The sequence below is a fragment of the Hoplias malabaricus genome, chromosome 12 (assembly GCF_029633855.1).
Source record: "Hoplias malabaricus isolate fHopMal1 chromosome 12, fHopMal1.hap1, whole genome shotgun sequence".
NCBI lineage: Eukaryota > Metazoa > Chordata > Actinopteri > Characiformes > Erythrinidae > Hoplias > Hoplias malabaricus.
Window position 1 is genome coordinate 40,157,210 of NC_089811.1, and position 23,790 is coordinate 40,180,999.

A 23,790-nucleotide genomic window follows, 5' to 3' on the forward strand; every position below is an offset into this window, starting at 1 on the left:
GTGGTTAATAAAATGTCTGTTTGTAGGTTGCAGCCTCATCAATGTAGTTGAATTCATACATTTTAAGAGTTGGCTTCCAGTTTCTGGACACAGAGAGTAAATAATACCCACAGTTCCCAGGTATGACTCGGTTCAGCACTTCTTAGGAGAGACAGAAAATAGCTCTTTACCTCATTCTCTGTGGACCCTGATGGCTTCATCCATCTCGGGCCTAATCGCCTAATTTCTGATTCTGTTAAAATGTCTCTCCCCAAACCCAACTCATTTCATCATGCTCATTATTCAAAGGAACAGTTTTAATCACCGTTTTTCTTCCCAAGAAGGACATTTAACGTCACCCAGATTTATTAGCTGCCGAACGAGGTGGGTCAGGCCTGAAAATAAAAAGCGTACGCCCTCATTATTGTCCTATTTATCATTCATCACAGTTGGTGCAGTGTGTTGTGAGGGAAGTGCTCATGATCACGCTCTTTATTGTAGCTTTTACAATTGACACGTGGAGCTTATTGCGAAAGACATTTCTTATTTCTGCAGCAGTTACGACACTCATAATTTTACCAAACAGTGCGTTTCGAATATCAATACGACTGAATTCTCAGAGGATGTTCTTTCTTGATGGGCTCACCGCGGCTGGCTCACAAGTCGATGAATCAATCGGTGAGAATAACTCCTCTGAAGAGAACACATCTTACAGCAGCTCCAGCTTTGTTGTCTTTAAAAGTCATAATGGATTAACGGGCGAGGTGTTTTATTGAAAGCATTGTTAGGTTTTTCAGTTACGAAATTAATCAAAACAATTTGATATGATCTCATTAGTGCATATGTTTAAAAAAAAATCAAAGATTTGAGTTGAACGTTCGGCACGTTTGTTTCACCACTGCTTAATCTACGTTGGTCGATACTGGTGGAGAGTCACACTGGGAGATTACTTTGGGTTAAAAACACTGGACAAACCCTTTTTCTTGTCCAAATGACATTTACTTAGAAAAAAAAAATTAATAAATAAAATGGACATCCAGACAGGACTAAATACTTACACAGTGGAACCTCTACTAACCAACTTTCCAAGATATGAACCGGGCATTTGAATATTTTTTGCCTCCACCATCGAACCACGACTCTAGAAACGAACCCGAGCCTCCTCCGAGCCGGCGGCTGGAAATGTCCACTGACCCCAATAGGCGAGTCTCCCAGCGCCCCCCAGACTTGAGTGAGCTTTTAAGATTAGCACATTGTAGCTTTAGCAATTTAGCATTAGTGTAAATAGCAGACATCGAAACTCGTGCCGTATCTACGCTTCTTCTCCCCACATTCACCGCCTACTCTCCGTTATTCTACCCACCCCCCACCTCCCGTCATACAGCCAGTGCCTGTGTTACTCCTCCAGCCAGTCGTCACGTCTTCAAGATAGCGATGTGTAACCACTTACAACTTTATTATTTCTTTTTTATTACTGTTTTCACTGTATTTCTCTTTTATTTTTAATAACGCTACATGTATTTTTTTACTAATGTGAGAGTGTTGTAAACATAGATCAGTGCAAAAAGGGTGACTTTTGGGGCAGAGCCTGGAACACATTAATTGCTTTTCCATTATTTTAAATGGGGAAGATTGACTCGAGAAACGAACTTTTCCACTTATGAACCGGGTCAAGGAACGGATCAAGTTCGTAGTTAAAGATTCCACTGTATACATTTACTGCCCATGTTATCATCTCCACGTACCATACAAGTGTTTTTTGTAGTTCTGCGGACTGTAGTCCACCTGTTGCTCTGCATACCTTCATTCCCCTTTCCCCTTGTTCTTCAGTGGACTGAACCCTCACAGGGCCACCACAGAGCAGGTGGTCGTGAGAGTTATGCTGGTAAGTTTGGATCAGACACAGCAGTGCTGCTGGAGTTTTTAAACTCCTCAGTGTCACTGCTCGACTCTGAACAGTTCTCGCATTAACTATATCCAGTCAGCACCTTCCTGTGACCACTGATGAAGGGCTGGTGGATGACCAACACAAACTGTGCAGCAACAGATGGGCTACTGTCTGTGATCTATATCTACACAGTGTACCATACAAGAGAGTGATTGCACAAAGTGTGAGTACACTCCATAAGAGAGTTCAAAACCTGGAGGTTGTGGGTTCTAGTCATGTGTTCTCCCTGTGTCGGCGTGGGTTTCCTCCGGGTGACTGTCTGTGAGGAGTGTGGTGTGTTCTCTCTGTGTCTGCGTGGGTTTCCTCCGGGTGACTGTCTGTGAGGAGTGTGGTGTGTTCTCTCTGTGTCTGCGTGGGTTTCCTCCGGGTGACTGTCTGTGAGGAGTGTGGTGTGTTCTCTCTGTGTCTGCGTGGGTTTCCTCCGGGTGACTGTCTGTGAGGAGTGTGGTGTGTTCTCTCTGTGTCTGAGTGGGTTTCCTCCGGGTGACTGTCTGTGAGGAGTGTGGTGTGTTCTCCCTGTGTCGGCGTGGGTTTCCTCCAGGTGACTGTCTGTGAGGAGTGTGGTGTGTTCTCTCTGTGTCTGCGTGGGTTTCCTCCGGGTGACTGTCTGTGAGGAGTGTGGTGTGTTCTCTCTGTGTCTGCGTGGGTTTCCTCCGGGTGACTGTCTGTGAGGAGTGTGGTGTGTTCTCTCTGTGTCTGCGTGGGTTTCCTCCGGGTGACTGTCTGTGAGGAGTGTGGTGTGTTCTCCCTGTGTCTGCGTGGGTTTTCTCCAGGTGACTGTCTGTGAGGAGTGTGGTGTGTTCTTCCTGTGTCTGCTTGGGTTTCCTCCGGGTGACTGTTTGTGAGGAGTGTGGTGTGTTCTCCCTGTGTCTGCGTGGGTTTCTTCCTACACTCCAAAGACACACGTTGGTAGGTGGATTGGAGACTGAAAAGTGTCCGTAGGTTTGAGTGTGAGAGTGAATGTGTGAGTGTGTGTGTGTTGTCCTGTGAAAGACTGGCGCCCCCTCCAGGGTGTGTTCTCGCCTTGCGACTCTGAACTGGATGAGGGTTACCGGTAATGAATGAATGAAAATTGCTAATATGGTCAATGCAGCTGATAAAATGTGCAATGATTTTAAAATCTAAAAGAAAGTGGCTTTAACATTGTGGCTCTGATCATTGTACGCATTCAAACCTGAATGTATCTTGTTTAAGTTTCACTGTGTAGACTTTGGTGTTTAAACTTCTGAAGAAATGGATGCTGTTGAGGGAAACTGCCAGTGAGCTCAGCGTGAAAGCACAGATAGAGGTTCCTGAGGGGCTGATGAAGGGGGAAGTGTAAGTGATGTTCAGACAGTGAACTAACAGGGAGATGTGAGAGAACGAGAGGCTGCTTAATTGCAGCAGTTCACAGTGCCTCATTGCTTCACTGACTTGATAAACTTTTAAACCTTTCATAAAGCGCTTGCTATTTCGAGTGTAGCGCAAAGGCCCCTGTACCTGTCTGTGTGTGTGTGTGTGTGTGTGCGTACCCGTCAAAGAGTAGCGGTAATGAGGGTGGACGAGAGAAAAAGAGAGAATGAGAGAGATGGCCGGACCTTCTGTGAAGCTGGCGCGTGTTCCAGGAAACAGAGCAGCGGTGCGCATAAACACTCGGCATGCCTGCGACGGCTCTCTGATGTCACCAGCTGAGAGAGAGAGAGAGAGAGAGAGAGAGAGAGAGAAAGGGGAGGGGACTCACACAGCTAGAGATGCAGCCTGAGGCAGAGAGGAGCTCAGTCATTCAGAGAGACGGAGAGGACTGAGCGAGGGGGAGAGTTGCCTGTGTTTTGGTTACTGACAGCTGGCTCTGTGTGTATGCGCCCGCGTGTGTGTTTGTGTGTGTGTATCCTGAGAGAGATACATTGTTCCATTTTGGTCCTTAACGCCTGATCCCTCGCTCCACAGCGAAGGGCTGATGGGTAAGAGCTCTGTCTATACTCTGCTGTGTTTGTGTGTGTGTGGGGATGAATGAGTGGGTGGACAGTGTGGAGACTCTGCCTTTATTGAATGTTGCTGATGTGCGCTAAATGGCATTGCGTGTGTGTGTGTGTGTGCGCGCTGCACCTTTGAACAGGCTGTACATACACTACAGGAGACAGTTAATGAGAGCTTTATGTGCGGTGTCACTGTTTGTAAGGCGCTGTGTGCTTGAGAGACGGAGCTGTTGGCTGCACTCTGTACGAACTAAAGAAGCCAAGGTGGTGGTGTTGTTCCGTCTGTGAATGGGGCAGTTCTGTCCCGTCCGTGGCCTAAATGCTCTTGGCTTTCACCTATTTCACTACATTGTTTGTCTATGATGAATGGTGCTCCCTTCTCTTCTCCTACACTGGTACTGAAACGGTGTGTGTTGTTTGATACTGAGACAGCAGCATTCACTATTTCTATTGATATGGACCTGGTATCTAAGACTGCCAAAGCTAATGCACATTGAAATCAACCTGTTATAGTTTCTGTGAATGGCAATGAACATGGAAATGAAAAGAAAACATGAAGGAGATAAGGACCAGCCAAAGAAACAGGTCACGGAGTAATTAAACGAAGACCAGATCTGCTATGGACAGCGATTGAGAGCAGGTGCTGACAGTATTCAGGCAGTGGTCTTGGATGTTCTCCATCCTTTCTTGTAGGAGCTTTCACAGTCCTTGTTCTGTATACACCTCATAACCACTGTTGAAGTCACTGTTTTCACAAACAGTGCTGAAGATTAGAACATCCTATCAGTGTTTTATTCTGTGAGCGTCCTGAACAGTAGATGTAAACACCAGTGTAACAGTGGAAAAGCCTGGACTGAGCGCTCTGATATCACATGGTTTTATACACACACACAGAGAGAGAGAGAGACAGAGTCCAGAAGCCTGCAGCGTTGTACCTCGGTGCCATTCACATCTCACTGCACATTGTTCAGTCTCTCTTCAGCCTGTTCCTCAGCCTGCTCCAGCAGCAGCAGGTATGGCCATTGGCCGACACTCACAAAAACCAAGCGTCACATTCAGAAAAGCCTGTTTTCACTCATGCCTTTTCACGCAAACTCTCTCTCTCTCCCCCCTTTGGAAAACATTAAGTTCCCTTCATTTTTAATGAGTGAAGTATTCATCTGCACCATCTGCTGTCTTCCACTGCTCCAGTCACAGACGGACACGAGGGAGAGAGGGAGATAGAAAAAAGAAAGAAAGAAAAATGGGACTTTGACTGTGGGTGAAAAAAGTGTGTGCTGATGGCTTGGGGAAGTTTGTGTATTTTGTTTGATCACTGCACATTTCTTTAAATTAAAGTTATAGAATGAAGGGCTCCACTGTTTGTGTGTGTGCGAGTGCGTGGCGTGTGTGTGTGTGTGTGTGTGTGTGTGTGTATGTACTTCGGGATCTGTGCAGTCAGTTGTCCCCTTGCTGATCATGAAAGGTCTGAAAGGCTTGTCACTGTGGAGCTTGAAGTTCATTGGTGTGAAAGTACAGATCCGTTTATATAATCGCATCGACAGTCTTTTTACATCAGTGATCAGAGGTGAGTAATAATAAGAGTGAGGTGATGGATGACTGCACTGTTGACCATTGAAGCAAAATTTACATTAATGACTGATGTCACAGTATTTAAACATTCCTAATAGAGTTAACAGTCCAGTGCTGCTACTCTGTGGTTAATGATTGTCTAAGAATCCTGACAAAGCTGGTTTTGCTCTCGTTTCGTCTCTTAAAGTTATATTAAAAGGCACTTTACATAGTTTTGCGATCATACAATTTATTTTAAATATATTTTGAACATTTCACATTTATGTCACTTAACTAACACATCCTCTATCTGTTTTAAAAGAAAAATGACATTATGTAAAATACAACGTTTGTGGTTTATCAATGTCTCTAAGACTGAAAACTCACTGGTGTTGATGACACTATACCATCTAGCACTATTCCCTCTTCTCTGGTCTCAGGCCACTCTTCCCGGTCTCAGGCCACTCTTCCCTGGTGTCAGGCCACTCTTCCCTGATCTCAGGCCACTCTTTCTGGTCTCAGGCCACTCTTCCCTGGTCTCAGGCCATTCTCCCCCAGTCTCAGGCCATTCTTCCCTGGTCTCGGGCCACTCTTCCCTGGTCTCGGGCCACTCTTCCCTGGTCTCGGGCTATTCTTCCCTGGTATCAGGCCACTCTTCCCTGATCTCAGGCCACTCTTTCTGGTCTCAGGCCACTCTCCCCCAGTCTCAGGCCATTCTCCCCCAGTCTCAGGCCATTCTCCCCCAGTCTCAGGCCATTCTTCTCTGGTCTCAGGCCATTCTTCCCTGGTCTCGGGCCATTCTTCCCTGGTCTCGGGCCATTCTTCCCTGGTCTCGGGCCACTCTTCCCTGGTCTCGGGCCACTCTTCCCTGGTCTCGGGCCACTCTTCCCTGGTCTCGGGCCACTCTTCCCTGGTCTCGGGCTATTCTTCCCTGGTATCAGGTCACTCACTGGCTTTTTCCCTTGTCACATCTTAGGCTCTGACCTCCCCTGACTGCCAGTAATATCAGTGCCATAACCCATAGTGAGCTATTCCTCCTTCTTCTTTGGGCTGCAGTGATACCGGATCCACCACTGAGCCATCCTCTACACTCTGCAGCCCAGGAAACCTGCTCTATAAATAGCTCATCCAGTCAGCGTGCTTCATACACTTCCACCACCTCATAGTGGTCAAAACTGATCGATACAAACCATCTCAATATGCAATCCGATATCAGCAGATGATTTGAATATAAAACCTTGATGCAGTCTCATCTACCACACTCTTCTCCACAGTGCTATGTAGACGGTGATGTTTGGATGTTGAATATAAGCCAGTGATTCTCAGCCCAGGTCCTGGTGGGCCATCGCACACCTGATGCATAGAACGAGCTAATTAACAACCCCTTCTGAAGTCAGGGTGTGTGTGTGTGTGTGATGAAGAGATGAAATCTACACCAGGACTGAACCACTCATATAAGTCCAGGAGAGTCCAGAGAATTAAGCCTAAGCCTGGACTCTCTTAAAACATCATCTGCAGTCCGTTAGCCCGCTCAGAAGTACAGTCTAATTTGGTTAATTCTCTTCACTCGTGTGATTACACCACTGTCACCGCTACTCAATTAGACTCGAGTAATTCAGCGAAAATGTGTCGTTCTTGGTTAATCATCAGTGAATACTGGGCACTGAACGAATTTCATGCAGCGTATCATACGTGAGGACATTTAATTTGTATTTATGCCTATTTCTTGTGATGGACATCAGTTTGTATGAATTTAATTATGTTTAATATCTGAGTGGCTGTGCATGGCTTTGTCCTGGTTAAGATCCAGATGCAGATGTAGAGTCACAGCAGTGGACTTTGGTGTTTGGTGTGAGGTGTTAGTAACTTGGGCTTTGGTGTTGATCATTATTCATTTATTAATTGTGTTTTGTATTTATTTTATTTTATTTTGGATTAGTCAGTAAAATGTTTATGCAGTAGTTTAATGTTTGGAGTTCTTCAGTTACCTTTAATATTTTAGTCTTTGAGCACCACAGTGGTGTGTTTTGGTGGTCACTGTGTTGACTGATTGCTGGTCAGTTTACTGAGAGACCACTCACTTATTTGGCCTTGCCTTACATAACCTTCTGTAGTGTCTGCTCATTAGAGTGCGTAATTGCCTGATGGCAGTGTTTGTGTAGTTGGCTTTACATTAGTCTTTGTTTACGGTAAACATGTCATGATTAATTATCATTTGAGCTTTTATGAGCTTTGTTTGGTTCACAGAAATCTCTATATAGGCCACTGTACGTGCAGGTTTATGTGTGTGAGAGACAGAACCCATGTGCATATTCTCCCTCGCTCTCTTTCTCTCTCTCTCTCTCTCGCTCTCGCGCTCTCTCTAGCTCTCTCTGTCTTTCCCTTGCACTCTCTCTCTCTTTCTCTCTAACTCTGTCTTTCTCAAGCTCTTTCTGTCTTTCCCTTGCTCTTTCTCTCTCTCTCTCTCTCTCTAGCTCTCTCTGTTTTTCTCTCGCTCTCTCTGTCTTTCCCTTGCGCTCTCTCTCTCTTTTTCTCTCTCTTGCTGTCATTCTCTCTCTCTCTCTTTCTCTCTAGCTCTCTCTGTCTTTCTCTCATTCTCTCTCTTTCCCTTGAACTCTCTCCTCTCTTTCTCACTCTCTGTCTTTCTCTCACTCTCTTTGCCACTCTCTCTGTCTTTCTCTCACTCTCTTTGCCTTTCCCCTCTCTCTCTCTCTCTCTCTCTCTCTCTCTCTCTCTTATTCTCTCTTATGCTCTCTCTGTCTTTCTCTCTCACCCTTGCTCTCTCTGTATTTCTCTCGCTCTCTGTCTTTACCTTGTGCTCTCCCTCTCTCTTTCCCTCTCACTCTCTGTCTTTCTCCCTCACTTTCTCTGTCTTTGCCTCTCTCTCTCTCTCTCTCTCTCTCACTCACTCACTCACTCACTCTTGCTCTCTGTGTCTTCCCTTGATCTCTCTCTCTCTCTGTCTTTCTCTCTTGCTCTCTCACGCTCTCTCGCTCTCTCTCTTGCTCTCTGTGTCTTCCCTCTCTCTCTCTCTCTCTCTCTCTCTCTCTCTCTGTGTGGCTGGTATAATAGCAGAAATGACTGCTGAGGCTCGTCTTGTTATGATTGGCAGTGTGTGTTGTTACAGTTCATGATTGTGAGTGTATGCTTGAGCACAGCTTGACGTGGAGAGGTGAATGTCACTCTAGGACTTCACAATATGGAGTTAAAAGGGTAAATATTTTTCTTGTCGGAACAAAATTTAGTATCAAGGCTTAAAAGTAACTTTAGAACGGAACAAAAAACCCCACATTTCTTGTCAGTTAATGATTTTATTTGAAGTAAGTTTTGACACATACACAGCGCCTGATGTAATGTAAAATATATAAAAACAGAAAACGTGAAGATACAAGGTTTTGTTCTGAGTGACTGTGTAAACGTATATTCCTCTTGAGGCCACTGTATAAGACGGTTTGTTAAATCATACGGCTCTGTGCAGACTGTTTAACCATTCTACAGTAGCGTGTTCCTAACGATAAATCAACTTTAATGTATAGTTGTGTAATAGTTTTGATTACAACAAAACCATTAAAGTATAAGGGGAAAAAGAACCTGTACTAAATACTAAAACATACATTATTGTGACATCAGTGAAAATCAAAACACTCCCAGACACAGTTTTGCAAAGACAAGGGGCCCAAAAACAATTAACCATCGACATATTGGGAAGCCCTGGGCCGTGGTGGTGTGGCTGCCAGGCCCCTGACCACAGTGTGCACGTGTAGGCCACTGATGCAGCAGGAATGCTAGACTCTTTAAGCAGCGATTAGCACAGCCTCATAGCTCCTGCAGCCCGGGATGAGTGGCTGTAATTGTGTATTCATTCCAAGCCTCCGAGTAATCCTGGCACCCATTGATCGCTGGACTTCGCTGCTCTTGAATTAATGGAATACATTTGGGTGGCTGAGAGAATCCTCCATAGAGAGAGAGAGAGAGAGAGAGAGAGAGAGAGAGAGAGAGAGACTTTTAACTAGCACTCAGCTTTTCACTTTCAGAGCTTGTAAATTGTTGTTTGTTTATTTCTATATTTATTTATGTAAAAGATGTCTTCCGGTATTATATTGATTACGAGAGATGTGTGCTGATATTGAGTTACGTCAAAGTGAATATTGATTGATAAGGTTATTGTATATTGTAATGAAGAGGACAGAGCCAGAAAAACCCCTGGCCAAATTCTGTGGCTGAGATGTGTAGCAGGTTCCCTGGCCTCTGAATTAACATGACGTTCCACTTCGTTATTCTTTAGCTCACCTCCCAAACGTAGGTCCCCTACGTTATCATCCTACAGCACCACTATGGGCTTCTAGTTTGAAGTTTTTAACTCTCTCTGCAGTTAGTTGCAGGCTCATTTGTCACAAAATCAATCAGCGGGTTGGTTAAGTGCGGTGGGTAATACCAGTAATATACACAGCAGCCAGTGTTCGATTCCCTGCTCTGGTAAACCAAGCACACTACACTTGTAAGGGTCCATAGGTAAGGGACCTTCAATGCCTGTAACATCTGAATTCACTACATCTGTAACATGAACAGAACCGAAAGTCTCTCTGAAAAACTGCATCTGCCAAAGTGCCCTAAACAGTTTTCAAAGTGTGTCACATTATGGGTGACTGTCTTTGAGGAGTGTGGTGTGTTCTCCGTGTGTCTGCGTGGGTTTCCTCCAGGTGACTGTCTGTGAGGAGTGTGGTGTGTTCTCCCTGTGTCTGCGTGGGTTTCCTCCGGGTGACTGTCTGTGAGGAGTGTGGTGTGTTCTCTCTGTGTCTGCGTGGGTTTCCTCCAGGTGACTGTCTGTGAGGAGTGTGGTGTGTTCTTCCTGTGTCTGCGTGGGTTTCCTCCGGGTGACTGTCTGTGAGGAGTGTGGTGTGTTCTTCCTGTGTCTGCGTGGGTTTCCTCCGGGTGACTGTCTGTGAGGAGTGTGGTGTGTTCTTCCTGTGTCTGCGTGGGTTTCCTCCGGGTGACTATCTGTGAGGAGTGTGGTGTGTTCTTCCTGTGTCTGCGTGGGTTTCCTCCGGGTGACTGTCTGTGAGGAGTGTGGTGTGTTCTTCCTGTGTCTGCGTGGGTTTCCTCCGGGTGACTATCTGTGAGGAGTGTGGTGTGTTCTCCCTGTGTCTGCGTGGGTTTCCTCCAGGTGACTGTCTGTGAGGAGTGTGGTGTGTTCTCTCTGTGTCTGCGTGGGTTTTCTCCGGGTGCTTCGGTTTCCTACCATGGTCCAAAAACACATGTTGGTAGGTGGATTGGCGACTCAAAAGTGTCCATAGGTGTGAGTGTGTGAGTGAATGTGTGAGTGTGTATTGCCCTGTGAAGGACTGGCGCCCCCTCCAGGGTGTATTCCCACCTTGCGCCCAATGATTCCAGGTAGGCTCTGGACCCACCGTGACCCTGAACTGGATAAGGGTTACAGATAATGAATGAATGAATGAATTTTTGCAGTGTGATGTCATTTATCACAGTTCTGCCCACCCTTTGTTCTAGGATTTAACTCTTAACAAAAAATATTTCACAGTTGGTGCTTTTAAAGGCCCTAACTTAACTTAAGAGGCAGAAACTGCACTCTTTTTTTTACCCTCTGACATTATTTTACACTCTGACACTTTATTGAGTAAGATGTGCGCTGTTGTTAAAACCAGTGGAAAATGTAGGTGAATATTGATTGATGTCAGAGTTATATAAGTGTGAACTATTGGACTCAAAAGCAAAACAGACTTTCTTCAATAGGCATTCGCCAAATAAACTTCACATCTGCATCTGCAGAACAGTTTTCTCCGTTCTGAGCCACCAGAGGCTTATGTGTGGCCTGCAGTAATTGCCAATAAGCATGACTCAACTTTGCGAACGATGGAAGAATATATTACCATTACCGACATGTCTGCAGCGTCCAGTGCAGAAAGATTAATTTTCTTGTTTGTGTAGTTGCTTGTCATGCTTCATAATTGGTGTGTCCACGCTGGGTCTTTTGCTGTGGTATGTAACGTTAGTCTAAAACGTCAGGACACACAGACCCTCTTACGCTAGGCTACATGTTCAAATGTTTGTAGTCACTCCTTGTTATGCGTTCAGCTAATTATGAGCACAGATGTCCACTTGTGCACACAGAATTAGTGTAATCTCCACATAAAAATGGCGTGATATTAAATGAGATGCTCTGGAACAGCCGCGGGTGAGCCTGGGGTCACTGATGGAGCTGTATGTGGTATCTCTGTGATGAGCTGGTGAGAGGTTTGTACCACATTCACTGTCTGTACCTAACCTCAATAATATTTGCTAAAAGCAATGAGATCCTCGCTGAAATCTTCCAGTGTAAAATACAGAGCCTTGTCAGAGGTGTACAAGTTACGCCAAAAAGCAAAGGGGTTAACTACCTATTTAGAGCCTAATCACAGTAAAGTTAGACGAGGTGTCTGTAAAATTTTGATCACTACATTTTGGTGTATTGCTTTCTTCTTTGTTTTGAAAACTCTGTGCGTAGAGACTGAACTCCTCAGGCCAGGTTTGGCTGAAAATCCATGGAATGACCCAAATGTTCACATGCTCTGGCTGCCACAATGCAGCTGGGGCTAAAAGCAGGCTTTTGAGCAGTGGTAGTGGTTCACGTAAGCAGGCAGGCATCCCGGCTGTGCATGGCAAGGCTTTTGTGTGTGTGCTCCTGCAACAGTCAGAGACATGCCAGCGGCCACCCAGCTGTTTACACATACCACCCCTCCACGGCAACCCTGCTGAGGTCACCGTGACCTCATCAGGGATCTCTTGGCCGGTGCTTACTCTTTATTTAACAGTTCTGAAGGGTATGGGGAGCTGAGAGGTTATTTAAGGGTTTGGATTAAAGTGGCATTCTGAGGGAAATGTGTATCCAGCAGTTCCCGAGAGCAACTGATACCATAGTATATCACAATAATTTAATATGTTTTTATGATATTCGGTGGTGCAGCAGGTAGTGTCACAGTCACACAGCTGCAAGAGCCTGGGGTTGTGGGTTCAAGTCACGCTCCGGGTGACTGTCTGTGAGGAGTGTGGTGTGTTCTCTCTGTGTCTGCGTGGGTTTCCTCCGGGTGACTGTCTGTGAGGAGTGAGGTGTGTTCTCCCTGTGTCTGCGTGGGTTTCCTCCGGGTGACTGTCTGTGAGGAGTGTGGTGTGTTCTCCCTGTGTCTGCGTGGGTTTCCTCCGGGTGACTGTCTGTGAAGAGTGTGGTGTGTTCTCCCTGTGTCTGCGTGGGTTTCCTCCGGGTGACTGTCTGTGAGGAGTGTGGTGTGTTCTCCCTGTGTCTGCGTGGGTTTCCTCCGGGTGACTGTCTGTGAGGAGTGTGGTGTGTTCTCCCTGTGTCTGCGTGGGTTTCCTCTGGGTGACTGTCTGTGAGGAGTGTGGTGTGTTCTCCCTGTGTTTCCGTGTGTTTTCTCCGGGTGACTGTCTGTGAGGAGTGTGGTGTGTTCTCCTCGTGTCTGCGTGGGTTTCCTCCGGGTGACTGTCTGTGAGGAGTGTGGTGTGTTCTCCCTGTGTTTCCGTGTGTTTTCTCCGGGTGACTGTCTGTGAGGAGTGTGGTGTGTTCTCCTCGTGTCTGCGTGGGTTTCCTCCGGGTGACTGTTTGTGAGGAGTTTGGTGTGTTCTCCTCGTGTCTGCGTGGGTTTCCTCCGGGTGACTGTTTGTGAGGAGTTTGGTGTGTTCTCCTCGTGTCTGCGTGGGTTTCCTCCGGGTGACTGTTTGTGAGGAGTGTGGTGTGTTCTCCTCGTGTCTGCGTGGGTTTCCTCCGGGTGACTGTTTGTGAGGAGTGTGGTGTGTTCTCCTCGTGTCCACGTGGCTTTCCTCCAGGAAACTCATATATATATATATGTTAGTCGCTGCTCCATTTTTGTGGATTTTTAGTTTGCTACATCACTTAATCACAGCAGCCGTCCTTCACATTGATTCACACATGAAGAATGGACCATTAGAAATGCTCCAAAATGAATGATATGTAAATATATATATATATATATATGTATAAAATATTTTTACATGGAATTCCATTAAATGTTAAGCTCCTGTAAAACTTTGGGAGACGTATGTAGAGGGGTGTTCTTGCAGATACGATCAGTTCAGACAAGACATAAGCATCTTGGCATAAAATATCATGTTTAATATATTGTCCATAGTGTCATAAGTGATTTGATTTAGTTATTGATTTTATATGGCGTACATGGCTTGTATGATGTACACATCTGCAGAGCACAATGACTCATTACACCTTATGCACATAGACAGTCCATACATTGTTTTAATAATTTACTTCTTTGACAAAGACACTATGATGAGAACTTCACACTGCAAGGATTTACAGTCTGCTCCCCTGTAATATACCGGAGCCCGGTGTGTGTGTCTTATATTAAGAAAAGTGGTTATTGATGGGCAGTCTGCGAGGGATCCAGTGAGGCCTTGAGGGAAGAGAGAAAAACAAGTGACCAGTTGCAGTCAATGCTTATGAACTAGTCTGTTTACTGTAAGCTATTTTTAGCTCCTTGTTTTTGAAACGGCTCAACTCTCTCGAACTCTCTCTCGCTCTCTCCTCCCCCCTCTCCACCTCCCTCCTGCTTCAACTCTCTCTGTCCCTCTCTCGTTTGACCATTACTGTAATTGAAGAGGATTAGCAGGATCACCCAATCAGACCTTCATCTTCCGTAGGTCTTAGCAACCCCTCGTTCTTTCTTATCTCTGTCCACGTCTCTTTGCACACTTTAGTGAAAATATGGATTCACTTTTAATGATTATTAACCCACTGGGTTTCTCAGTGTCCCTGTCTTGAACTTGGGCTTGTCATAACGAGCCAGATCTTTTACTTTCAGTTAAAAGTAAACTTTCCTTCATTTAAAGCGGCTGACGGATGTTTACAAATATTCCCCGAATAGATTGTGTGTTTAGACACTGATGGGTGTGACTCAATGCCCTGAGACCTACTAGGAATCACTGAAAAGGTAGCTTCAAACATGCACACAGACATTTTCACATATGTTCGTTTCAAACCATATTTGAACGGTGGGATCACTTTTGAGCCGCATTCTTAAATAGTGACTTTATAAAAGAAGGGAAGCGTTATTTGCATCTTAATAGATTTCTTTCTTGCCAAAGGACGCTGTCGTTTTGTTGTCATCATGCTGTGACACATGATCAGATGCCGTTGTGAGGACACGGTAGACAAGCCTGATTTGTGTTCTCTTGTAAACGGAGAAAGAATGTGATACTAATCTGACGTGCACACCCCTGGGGCTCCTTTATGAGACAGGGAGTCAAATCAGATGTTTCCACATATTTGATGCATGTCTTATCATTTCTCTGAAGTCGGAACACGTGACGGAATGTTCAAGCTTGTGATTTGCGTTATGTACGCGTTTCAGTAAACGTGTGTGTGTGTGTGTGTGCTATAGTGCAGGCATACACACTACACTGCAGTGGAGCTGTGGAGAGAAGCTATGCAGTTTTACCCACAGTGTCTTAACTGTGATGAATCTCTGCTCCACTGAGGCACATGGCTCCCATGATGCGCTGCCGTGGCAGGGTACACAGCGTGATGGGCACTGCTACATGCACAGAAATACTGAATCAATCCTTATTAGTGTTACTGTACTGTGTGTGTGTGTGTGTGTGTGTGTGTGTGTGTGTGTGTGTGTGTGTGTGTGTGTGTGTGTGTGTGTGTGTGTGTGTGTGTGTGTGTTTGCCTGTGCGTAAGCTGCTGTTTTGCAGGACTTACAAATACTGCCCAATGTCGTCCATGTCAGCAAATCCTCTTTTGCTGAAGCTCAGTTGTGGATTTTTTATTATTTTTTTCCTTAAAAATCACTTTCTCTGGGCCATGTTGGATCATTGAAATGGCAGGAGCTGCAAACATATTATTTATCTTAAACATTTACTGCAGTAGGGCGGCACAGTGGCGCAGCAGGTAGGTGTCGCAGTCGCACAGCTCCAGGGACGTGGAGGTTGTGGCTTCGAGTCCTGCTCCGGGTGACTGTCTGTGAGGAGTGAGGTGTGTTCTCCCTGTGTCTGCGTGGGTTTCCTCCGGGTGACTGTCTGTGAGGAGTGAGGTGTGTTCTCCCTGTGTCTGCGTGGGTTTCCTCCGGGTGACTGTCTGTGAGGAGTGAGGTGTGTTCTCCCTGTGTCTGCGTGGGTTTCCTCCGGGTGACTGTCTGTGAGGAGTGTGGTGTGTTCTCCCTGTGTCTGCGTGGGTTTCCTCCGGGTGACTGTCTGTGAGGAGTGTGGTGTGTTCTCTCTGTGTCTGCGTGGGTTTCCTCCGGGTGACTGTCTGTGAGGAGTGAGGTGTGTTCTCCCTGTGTCTGCGTGGGTTTCCTCCGGGTGACTGTCTGTGAGGAGTGAGGTGTGTTCTCCCTGTGTCTGCGTGGGTTTCCTCCGGGTGACTGTCTGTGAGGAGTGTGGTGTGTTCTCCCTGTGTCTGCGTGGGTTTCCTCCGGGTGACTGTCTGTGAGGAGTGTGGTGTGTTCTCCCTGTGTCTGCGTGGGTTTCCTCCGGGTGACTGTCTGTGAGGAGTGAGGTGTGTTCTCCCTGTGTCTGCGTGGGTTTCCTCCGGGTGACTGTCTGTGAGGAGTGAGGTGTGTTCTCCCTGTGTCTGCGTGGGTTTCCTCCGGGTGACTGTCTGTGAGGAGTGTGGTGTGTTCTCCCTGTGTCTGCGTGGGTTTCCTCCGGGTGACTGTCTGTGAGGAGTGTGGTGTGTTCTCCCTGTGTCTGCGTGGGTTTCCTCCGGGTGACTGTCTGTAAGGAGTGTGGTGTGTTCACCCCGTGTCTGCGCGGGTTTCCTCCGGGTGACTGTCTGTGAGGAGTGTGGTGTGTTCTCTCTGTGTCTGCGTGGGTTTCCTCCGGGTGACTGTCTGTGAGGAGTGTGGTGTGTTCTCCCTGTGTCTGCGTGGGTTTCCTCCGGGTGACTGTCTGTGAGGAGTGTGGTGTGTTCTCCCTGTGTCTGCGTGGGTTTCCTCCGGGTGACTGTCTGTGAGGAGTGTGGTGTGTTCTCTCTGTGTCTGCGTGGGTTTCCTCCGGGTGACTGTCTGTAAGGAGTGTGGTGTGTTCTCCCCGTGTCTGCGCGGGTTTCCTCCGGGTGACTGTCTGTGAGGAGTGTGGTGTGTTCTCCCTGTGTCTGCGTGGGTTTCCTCCGGGTGACTGTCTGTGAGGAGTGTGGTGTGTTCTCATATATATATATATTTATATTTAAAGAAATATAGACATTTAAAGTGACACCTCCCCAAAAGTGCAGTTTTAACAGTGTTACAGGAGAAGACTAAAGCCAGTGTTAGGTGTCCATTTCAAGCATCTGTCTAAGGTGTAATATATATAATTTTTTTTTCTGGGCGGTGTGTGAATTGAACCCCAGTTGACCACAATGAGAAAGAAGTTGTTGAAACATCCGTTTGAAATACCAGTCAAATCTGAGTTTCTAAATAGGGCTGTATTTCTGCAGTCATGGTGCATCCTTACAGCTCTTTTCTTAGCGATGTTCTGAAGTCATTACCATCCTGTTTATGTGTGTGTACACTGCACGTGTTTATCCTTAGCATACACAGAGTACACGATTACTGTGCGTCTGAAACTCTGAGCTCTAATGTGATCTAATCCCCCTCGCCCCCCTGATCTAATAACGACACAAGTAAACAAACACAGCTCTGCTCTGTCTGTGTCTGCTTTACGTTCTCCGCCTCTGTGACTTTCGTTCAGAGAGGTGTGTGCGTTTGTGAAGGCCTCTTTGGACTCTGTCTTCTGTACACTGGTGCTGGCAGGAGTCTGAACAACCCAAGTGTTTGCTGAAAGAACTGAATTAAGGCACGAATTGTGTTCTGTACAAATATATATTTTATATTGTTTACAAGTTGAATTTTTACTATATGCTCAATGTGATTATTTCTTACTTGGAGTGATAAACGAAGCATGTTATTTTACTAGTAGTTCTCTAAATCTTTCATGTTACAGTATTTATTTGTAGTTACACTTTGTTTCACTGTGTTGTTTTTAAAATAGCGTTTATCCAGATGTTCCCAAAGGCTTTTAAATAAAGGTTTGGTTTTGTTGGGGTGGTTGTGCCGTGTGGTGTTAAATGGCATTTTAATTAGCTCTAATAGTTGTTTGTCTTTGTTTGTTGACTATGCTTTGTTGGTCTAATTTCTGCAAAGGCGCAAACAAATAATGCCTTTATCATCCTCCTTTTATTCAGACTTACAAATAAGGAAGTTGTGGGTTGTGGACAGCTTCCTGTCCGGCGGAGTGTAGGCGAGTTTGACGCGACTTAGAGGTCATGTCTAGGCCTTGTGGCTCAATACAAGCTTTGTGTGGCAACTTTTGCGTCACAAATATGATCTTATTAAATCATGGGTATGGGATGAAAGGCTGGTTTTCTCTTCTGCGCTATGAAAAAGCTTGACCTGGACCCTTGGTCAGCATGGAGTCAGAGGGGCATCCTGAAGCCTATGGCTGGGCCAGTGATAGCGGCATAGGCACAGCAGCTGATTCAATGACCGATTAAACATGATCCTTGGAGTTGATTAAAATAGCCACTGAGGCGCTGAGCCTGCCGGACACCCAACTGTAGAATTCAGGACTGTTTACGGCTCGCTGAGGGGATCCAACCCTAACCCACATACACTCACACACATGCACATGGAGATTACTGTGTGATTCAACTTAACCTAACCGTTGCTCACAAACTAAAGTGTAAGCAAAATATACAGACCATGAGTCACACCATTTTGAGAATCATTCTTGGAAACATTCATTCATTCATTCATTCATTATCTGTAACCCTTATCCAGTTCAGGGTCACAGTGGGTCCAGAGCCTACCTGGAATCATTGGGTGCAAGGTGGGAATACACCCTGGAGGGGGCGCCAGTCCTTCACAGGGCAACACACACTCACACTCACACCTACGGACACTTTTGAGTCACCAATCCAAAAGCGGAGCACCCGGAGGAAACCCACGCAGACACAGGGAGAACACACCACACTCCTCACAGACAGTCACCCGGAGCCGCCTTTTGTTGGAAACAAGCCAACAAAAAAGTAACTTTACAAGATAAATAATACACTCTTAAGATAAGAGTACATGGCTTTTATTACATGAATGTTATTTTGGACTACTTCTGCCAGCTCATTCATCAAGGAATTTTAACGTAGTGTAAAATGTGGCCGGTGTTTTCAAATCAAAGTTTAATATTTTATAGATATGCACCCATTCCGGTTTCCATTGATTGATTGATTGGATTATTTCTGACTGATTCCGATTTTGCCCAGTTTTCTTTCTTTCTAAGAATTATAAAGGACAATATTTGTTAAACGTTTCTTTTAATGGAAACTTCCTACACAAATGTATGCACTAGTTAATAGGACAAAACTCTCTTTTCATAAAGCTTAAATAAAGAGCAACATTTTTAATTTTTCCAGAAGAAAACAAGTGCAGCAGGTACTCTATGTTCCTCCACAGCTTACTATATCTTTGTGTGTATTCACAATGTTTGTATAAGAGGCTGCGACTAATGCTAATATCAAGTCGTTTAGGTGGAAATAAACATTTGAATACAAAAATTGAGTAGAAAAAGGAAGCATCTGCCTCTTAAAATCACATTTAGAGTGAAAGGGGAAAAAAGATAAATAAGGAGGATAACATCAGCCTTGTTTAGTAACACGTTTAACACTAGAAGCGCTGAGAGGCTTCTCTCTCTCTCTCTCTCTCTCTCTCTCTCTCTCTCTACACTGGCATTGTGAAGTTGACTTCAGTTGAGTTCAGTGACTTCAGTGCTACATGTGTAGGGTTACATAGACCACAGTTCAGTTCCACGGTCTTCATACCGACTTATGACCTCAAAATGTTATCGCGGTGTACGGTATTACCGTGGGGAGGGGGTGGGGGGTGCACTGTCGAGCTGCAGTTAGCCTTACATCTGTGAGCACACAGTCAAGTGAAGGGTTTTCTGAGTCTTTGTGCTGTGCAGGTTATCTCAGCACAGTCTGACAGTGCACACCGACACACACACACACACACACACACACACGTGCTGATGATAAAAAAAAAGCAAATTTCAGCCACTGATTTTGGAGGAAGATAAAAGTTGTAAAGTAAGTGAACTAAGACCACACCACAGCACATCACTTTCTATTGAACTGAGGCTCAAAACACACATAATTAGCTCAGCGCTAAACTCACACTGCAGTGGGCCACTGGCCTTGTTTTTCTTCACCTGTTTCAGACTGTCTCTAGTCAGTGAGCTTCCACAGCGCCCCCTCCCTGTGGTTCGCTGAAATGCACAAATATGTTTGTCCATCTTCTTAAAGACACAGAACTTTGAAATACCGTCCACATATTTTAAATACCGTAGTATGCTGTGTTCTCATAACACCGCCCAACCCTAGTTCACCGTTTATGCTGATAATTGGTATTCTCACAATAGTTTTTAAAAGAAATTTTGAGAACAATAATGAACATAATCATGTTGTTGCACAGTTTACTAATTATCACTCGATCTCTGAAGCAGGATGATGGCTGGAATGAGTTGATGAGTGCTGCTGATTGTTGAAAACGGAGCTATTAATAGAATGTCTGTTCTCCCCAAAGCACATTGTAATGTTTTAAAACGACGGTGTGATATTGACATGACGGTGAGATACAGGAAAGCAGTAACAGTGTATAGAAGGTAAAATATTCATTTGGGTTGTTTTCTGGATTGTTCATAGAAAGTGTTAACAAAGTCCTACTGCTGTTTTTAATATGAAGTGAAGCTGTTTGTCTTTCTACAACAACCAGCTTCACTTATTACTGTTTACTATTACTGCATTCATTGCTATTGATGCTATTGATCTCTCTCTCTCTCTCTCCAGTTGATGTGAGTGCAGCTTTGCCCATCCCTGTGCCTCCGGCTGCCATCCCGATGGACCTGCGTGTGGACCAGCAACAGCACTTGTCGCTGGGGTCAGTGGACACTGGTCCCCGAGAGCAACAGCTGCAGCAGGAGCTCCTGGCCCTCAAGCAGAAGCAGCAGATCCAGAGACAGCTGCTCATCGCAGAGTTCCAGAGACAGCATGAGCAGCTCTCACGGCAGCATGAAGTCCAGCTGCAGGAGCATGTCAAGGTGAGACCAGGAGCTTCTCAACCCCTCTCTTCTTTCTGCTCTCTCTCTGTCTGCTTCCTTCTACCTGCTGTGGTGAGGTCAGTGCTGGAGTTTTTAATGGGTTTTCCTTCTAATCCTGTTCCAAGTCTCACACGCCTCTGGTTTATTGGAAAGTCTTAATCAGAACAATATCACAGACAGTAATTAACTACCCTTCGCTTGTTGTGATTTTGTTGTTGAATAACAGAAACTACACAAACATAGGTTACTTACCTAATCATCACTTGTTTGGTGTCCTGGACCCTTCAGCAGGCTCCAGTAGATTTTCTATGCTTCTGTCTTTAGATTAAACCAATAAATAATGGTCAGTTCTCTCAAAGCTAACTCAGTGTTTGGCTACACTAGCCTTATAGCTTCAGCGCATAACTACAGAACATGCTTTAGATTCAATGGGCCTCATTCACATTCATGACACGCGAGGAGAATAAATTTGAGCGTAAATAATTTTCACGTTTTTCTTGTATTTTCATTGAAATGTTCGTAGCCTCTAAATGTTCGTAGGTACAAACAAAATTTACACCTTCTCCTGAAAATGCACAAAGTGTGCGGAATGTCCGAAAGACGCTGAAATGACTGATCTTAAATTAAGAGTTATTTTAAAAAATCAACTAAATAAATCAATCAATTTCTTAATACGACCTGTTATTCAAAGTAACTTCCAGTAGTTGTTTGCTAAATTATTTTGGCCAGACACTTAATTAATGTGGATCATTGCAATATAAAGGAGAGTTTATGGTCTGTTACACTCACCTGTGTGAACGGCTGATCTTTCCCTGCTGCTGGATTTAAAAGACAGAGCTATAAAGTTCATCAAAAGTGGTCAGTGATGACCCACTGGTTAACTCTCGAGATCCATTCTTTTGTATTCATGCAACTTTTTAGAGCCATCTTTGAAAAGAGAGCCCAGCAGATCCTGTGCTGTTCCTGAACCTCTGCAGGTGCTGTTCCTGCTCGGCTCCTTGGACACGGGAACGTTTAAGCCCTCAATGGTCCAAGCTTCATCACAGGAATTTTAAGCGATGTTCTACTTGACGCAGTGTAACTGAGACAAGGGCAGTGTCTGATTGTGCATTTGCTCCGCGCTCTGTCTCTGTGCGTCGTCGTGCACCTCAGATGCTTCATACAAAATGACGGATTTAAGAGAGGTCTTGTAAAGCAGGAGTAAATCCCCTATGAGAGACTACAGAGAGAGTCAAATGGCCCAAAACTCATTGAAGGCGCTTGTGTCACAACTAAACGCCTTTGGGTTCTGTGCAGCTTCCCCCTGCCTTTAGCAGAATTGTGCAGGACACACTGCAGTGAACATGCAGTACTTCTTCTGATTATTCGAAATAAATGATCTTTTAAATATAGAAATACAGTAAAATAAAGTATTCGTGAAATAGTCACATATTTTTGACATTTTATGCGACAATATCACGATCATAAATGAATGGGTAGTTACCATAGAAACACTGCGACAGTAACACGAAAACTCTTCCTCATTACAGGCGTCATAACATAGATAAAGGCATAATGTGAATTACATAACATAGGTTCTTATTCCAACAAAGGCATAAGGTATGTTATTATAATATTTCTCCTAAGCAATGCGTATTAATGGTGTCCTCCTTTAGCTTTAACGCTAACACGAACATTTCTTTCACTTAACGAAATTTTGACTAAGTTAACACTGAAAAGGACATTTCTCTAGCCGTTATTTACTTCGGTATTTTAGCAAATAATGACTAGTAACGTTATATTTTTCGTAAATAAAAATAAGACCGTGGTATTAACGGGTGGTAAAGACATCTTAATGAGGAGGAGTTGTTGTGTTACTGTCAGATAACACGGGGCACTGATATGACGGTTTCTATGGTAATTACCCATTCTCTTATGATCGTGATATTGTCGCATAAAATGTGGAAAATATGCGAATATGTCACAAATTGCAGTCCCCTATATATGTGACTATATCACAAATAGGTGTGAGACTGTGTTGTTATTTAACATAAATATTTATTAAAAGTTTCTCCCTGTGTCTGTGTGGGTTTCCTCCGGGTGACTGTCTGTGAGGAGTGTGGTGTGTTCTCCCTGTGTCTGTGTGGGTTTCCTCCTGAATGGAATGACAACAGATACACACAGAATATTACTGCCTACTGGAATAATGTTATTTGTGTTATTCTGATATTTTGCACAGCACTGCGTAACTCAGCCTTTAGCTGCATATGCACCTAGTGCCTCCAAACATAAAAGGTGCAGATTTGATTGCACTTAAATCGAAAAAATATTGATTTCTGCTCAGAATTGTTTTTCTTTTGCTTTGCTGTAGAGATTATCAAGGCTTTTTTTGCTGTGATTTCTCAGTCTGAGCACATCCTTCTATGGTGGTCATTTGAAATTTATGGGCACGGATTATGGTAATGATATGTTAATGGTAAATAAACATGCACACCCTCACAATTTGCAAACATTTGGTATTCACTAACGTACACAACATTCATGAATCTGGCAGAACGTTTTCTGGAATTTCCATTAACTCATAAATTATGTGCAGTTTGCTCATGTTTTTTACGAAGGTTTCGTGAATAAGGCTCAGTATGTTTTGCTTCACTGACGAAATTTAAGGTCCAGGTAAAATGTGATATTTTGCTCGGGTTAATTTTAAGTTAATACATGTTTTTATTTTCTATTTGGATGTTTACATTTCAGCGCTCTGAGCTTCTGCAGAAGAATGTGTGTGTGTGTGTGTGTGTGTGTGTGTGAGTGTGAGCATATCAGTTTGGGATTTGTATATCAGCACAGCCAGGGAGCTGAGACTCTGTGTGTGTGTGTGTGTGTGTGTGTGTGTGTCTCAAGGATTGTGTGCAACCACTAATAGTGCAGTGGGTGTGTGTGTCTGTGTGTGTGTCTGTGGTTTCCTGAATCCGTGCTGCTGTCAGTGGTGTCCTGTCTGAGGGCTCAGAGTAAAGCCCTTGATTGCAAAGTGGAATGTACTCAGCAGAATGCCAGTATGCTGTGTGAATGTGTGTGTGTGGGTGTGGGTGTGTGTGTGGGAGGAATGTGTTGAGCTGAATGTCAGTGTTTTGCGGCTAGGGGAGGACGTGTGTAGAGGAATACACTGTGGTCAGGTGAGGGGAAAGGCTCCATCACTATGGGAACCCTCTCTTTGGGAAACACTGAAGCAATGAGCCTGGCGCAGCACTGACTTTGCTGCCCTGCCAT

At 44.8% G+C, this 23,790-nt stretch overlaps 1 protein-coding gene across 4 annotated transcripts in view; it reads left to right on the forward strand.

Moving 5' to 3' along the window:
* Positions 1-23,790, forward strand: part of hdac4 (histone deacetylase 4) — a 199,669-nt gene that overhangs the window by 92,920 nt on the left and 82,959 nt on the right. For 3 of the 4 annotated variants that reach the window (XM_066686463.1, XM_066686464.1, XM_066686466.1), the window contains one exon: positions 20,297-20,547. In XM_066686463.1, coding sequence (XP_066542560.1) covers positions 20,297-20,547 — 251 coding nt within the window. Of the gene's footprint in view, positions 1-3,729; positions 3,868-20,296; positions 20,548-23,790 lie in introns of those variants that run through there. The other variant, XM_066686465.1, reaches the window with a different exon arrangement.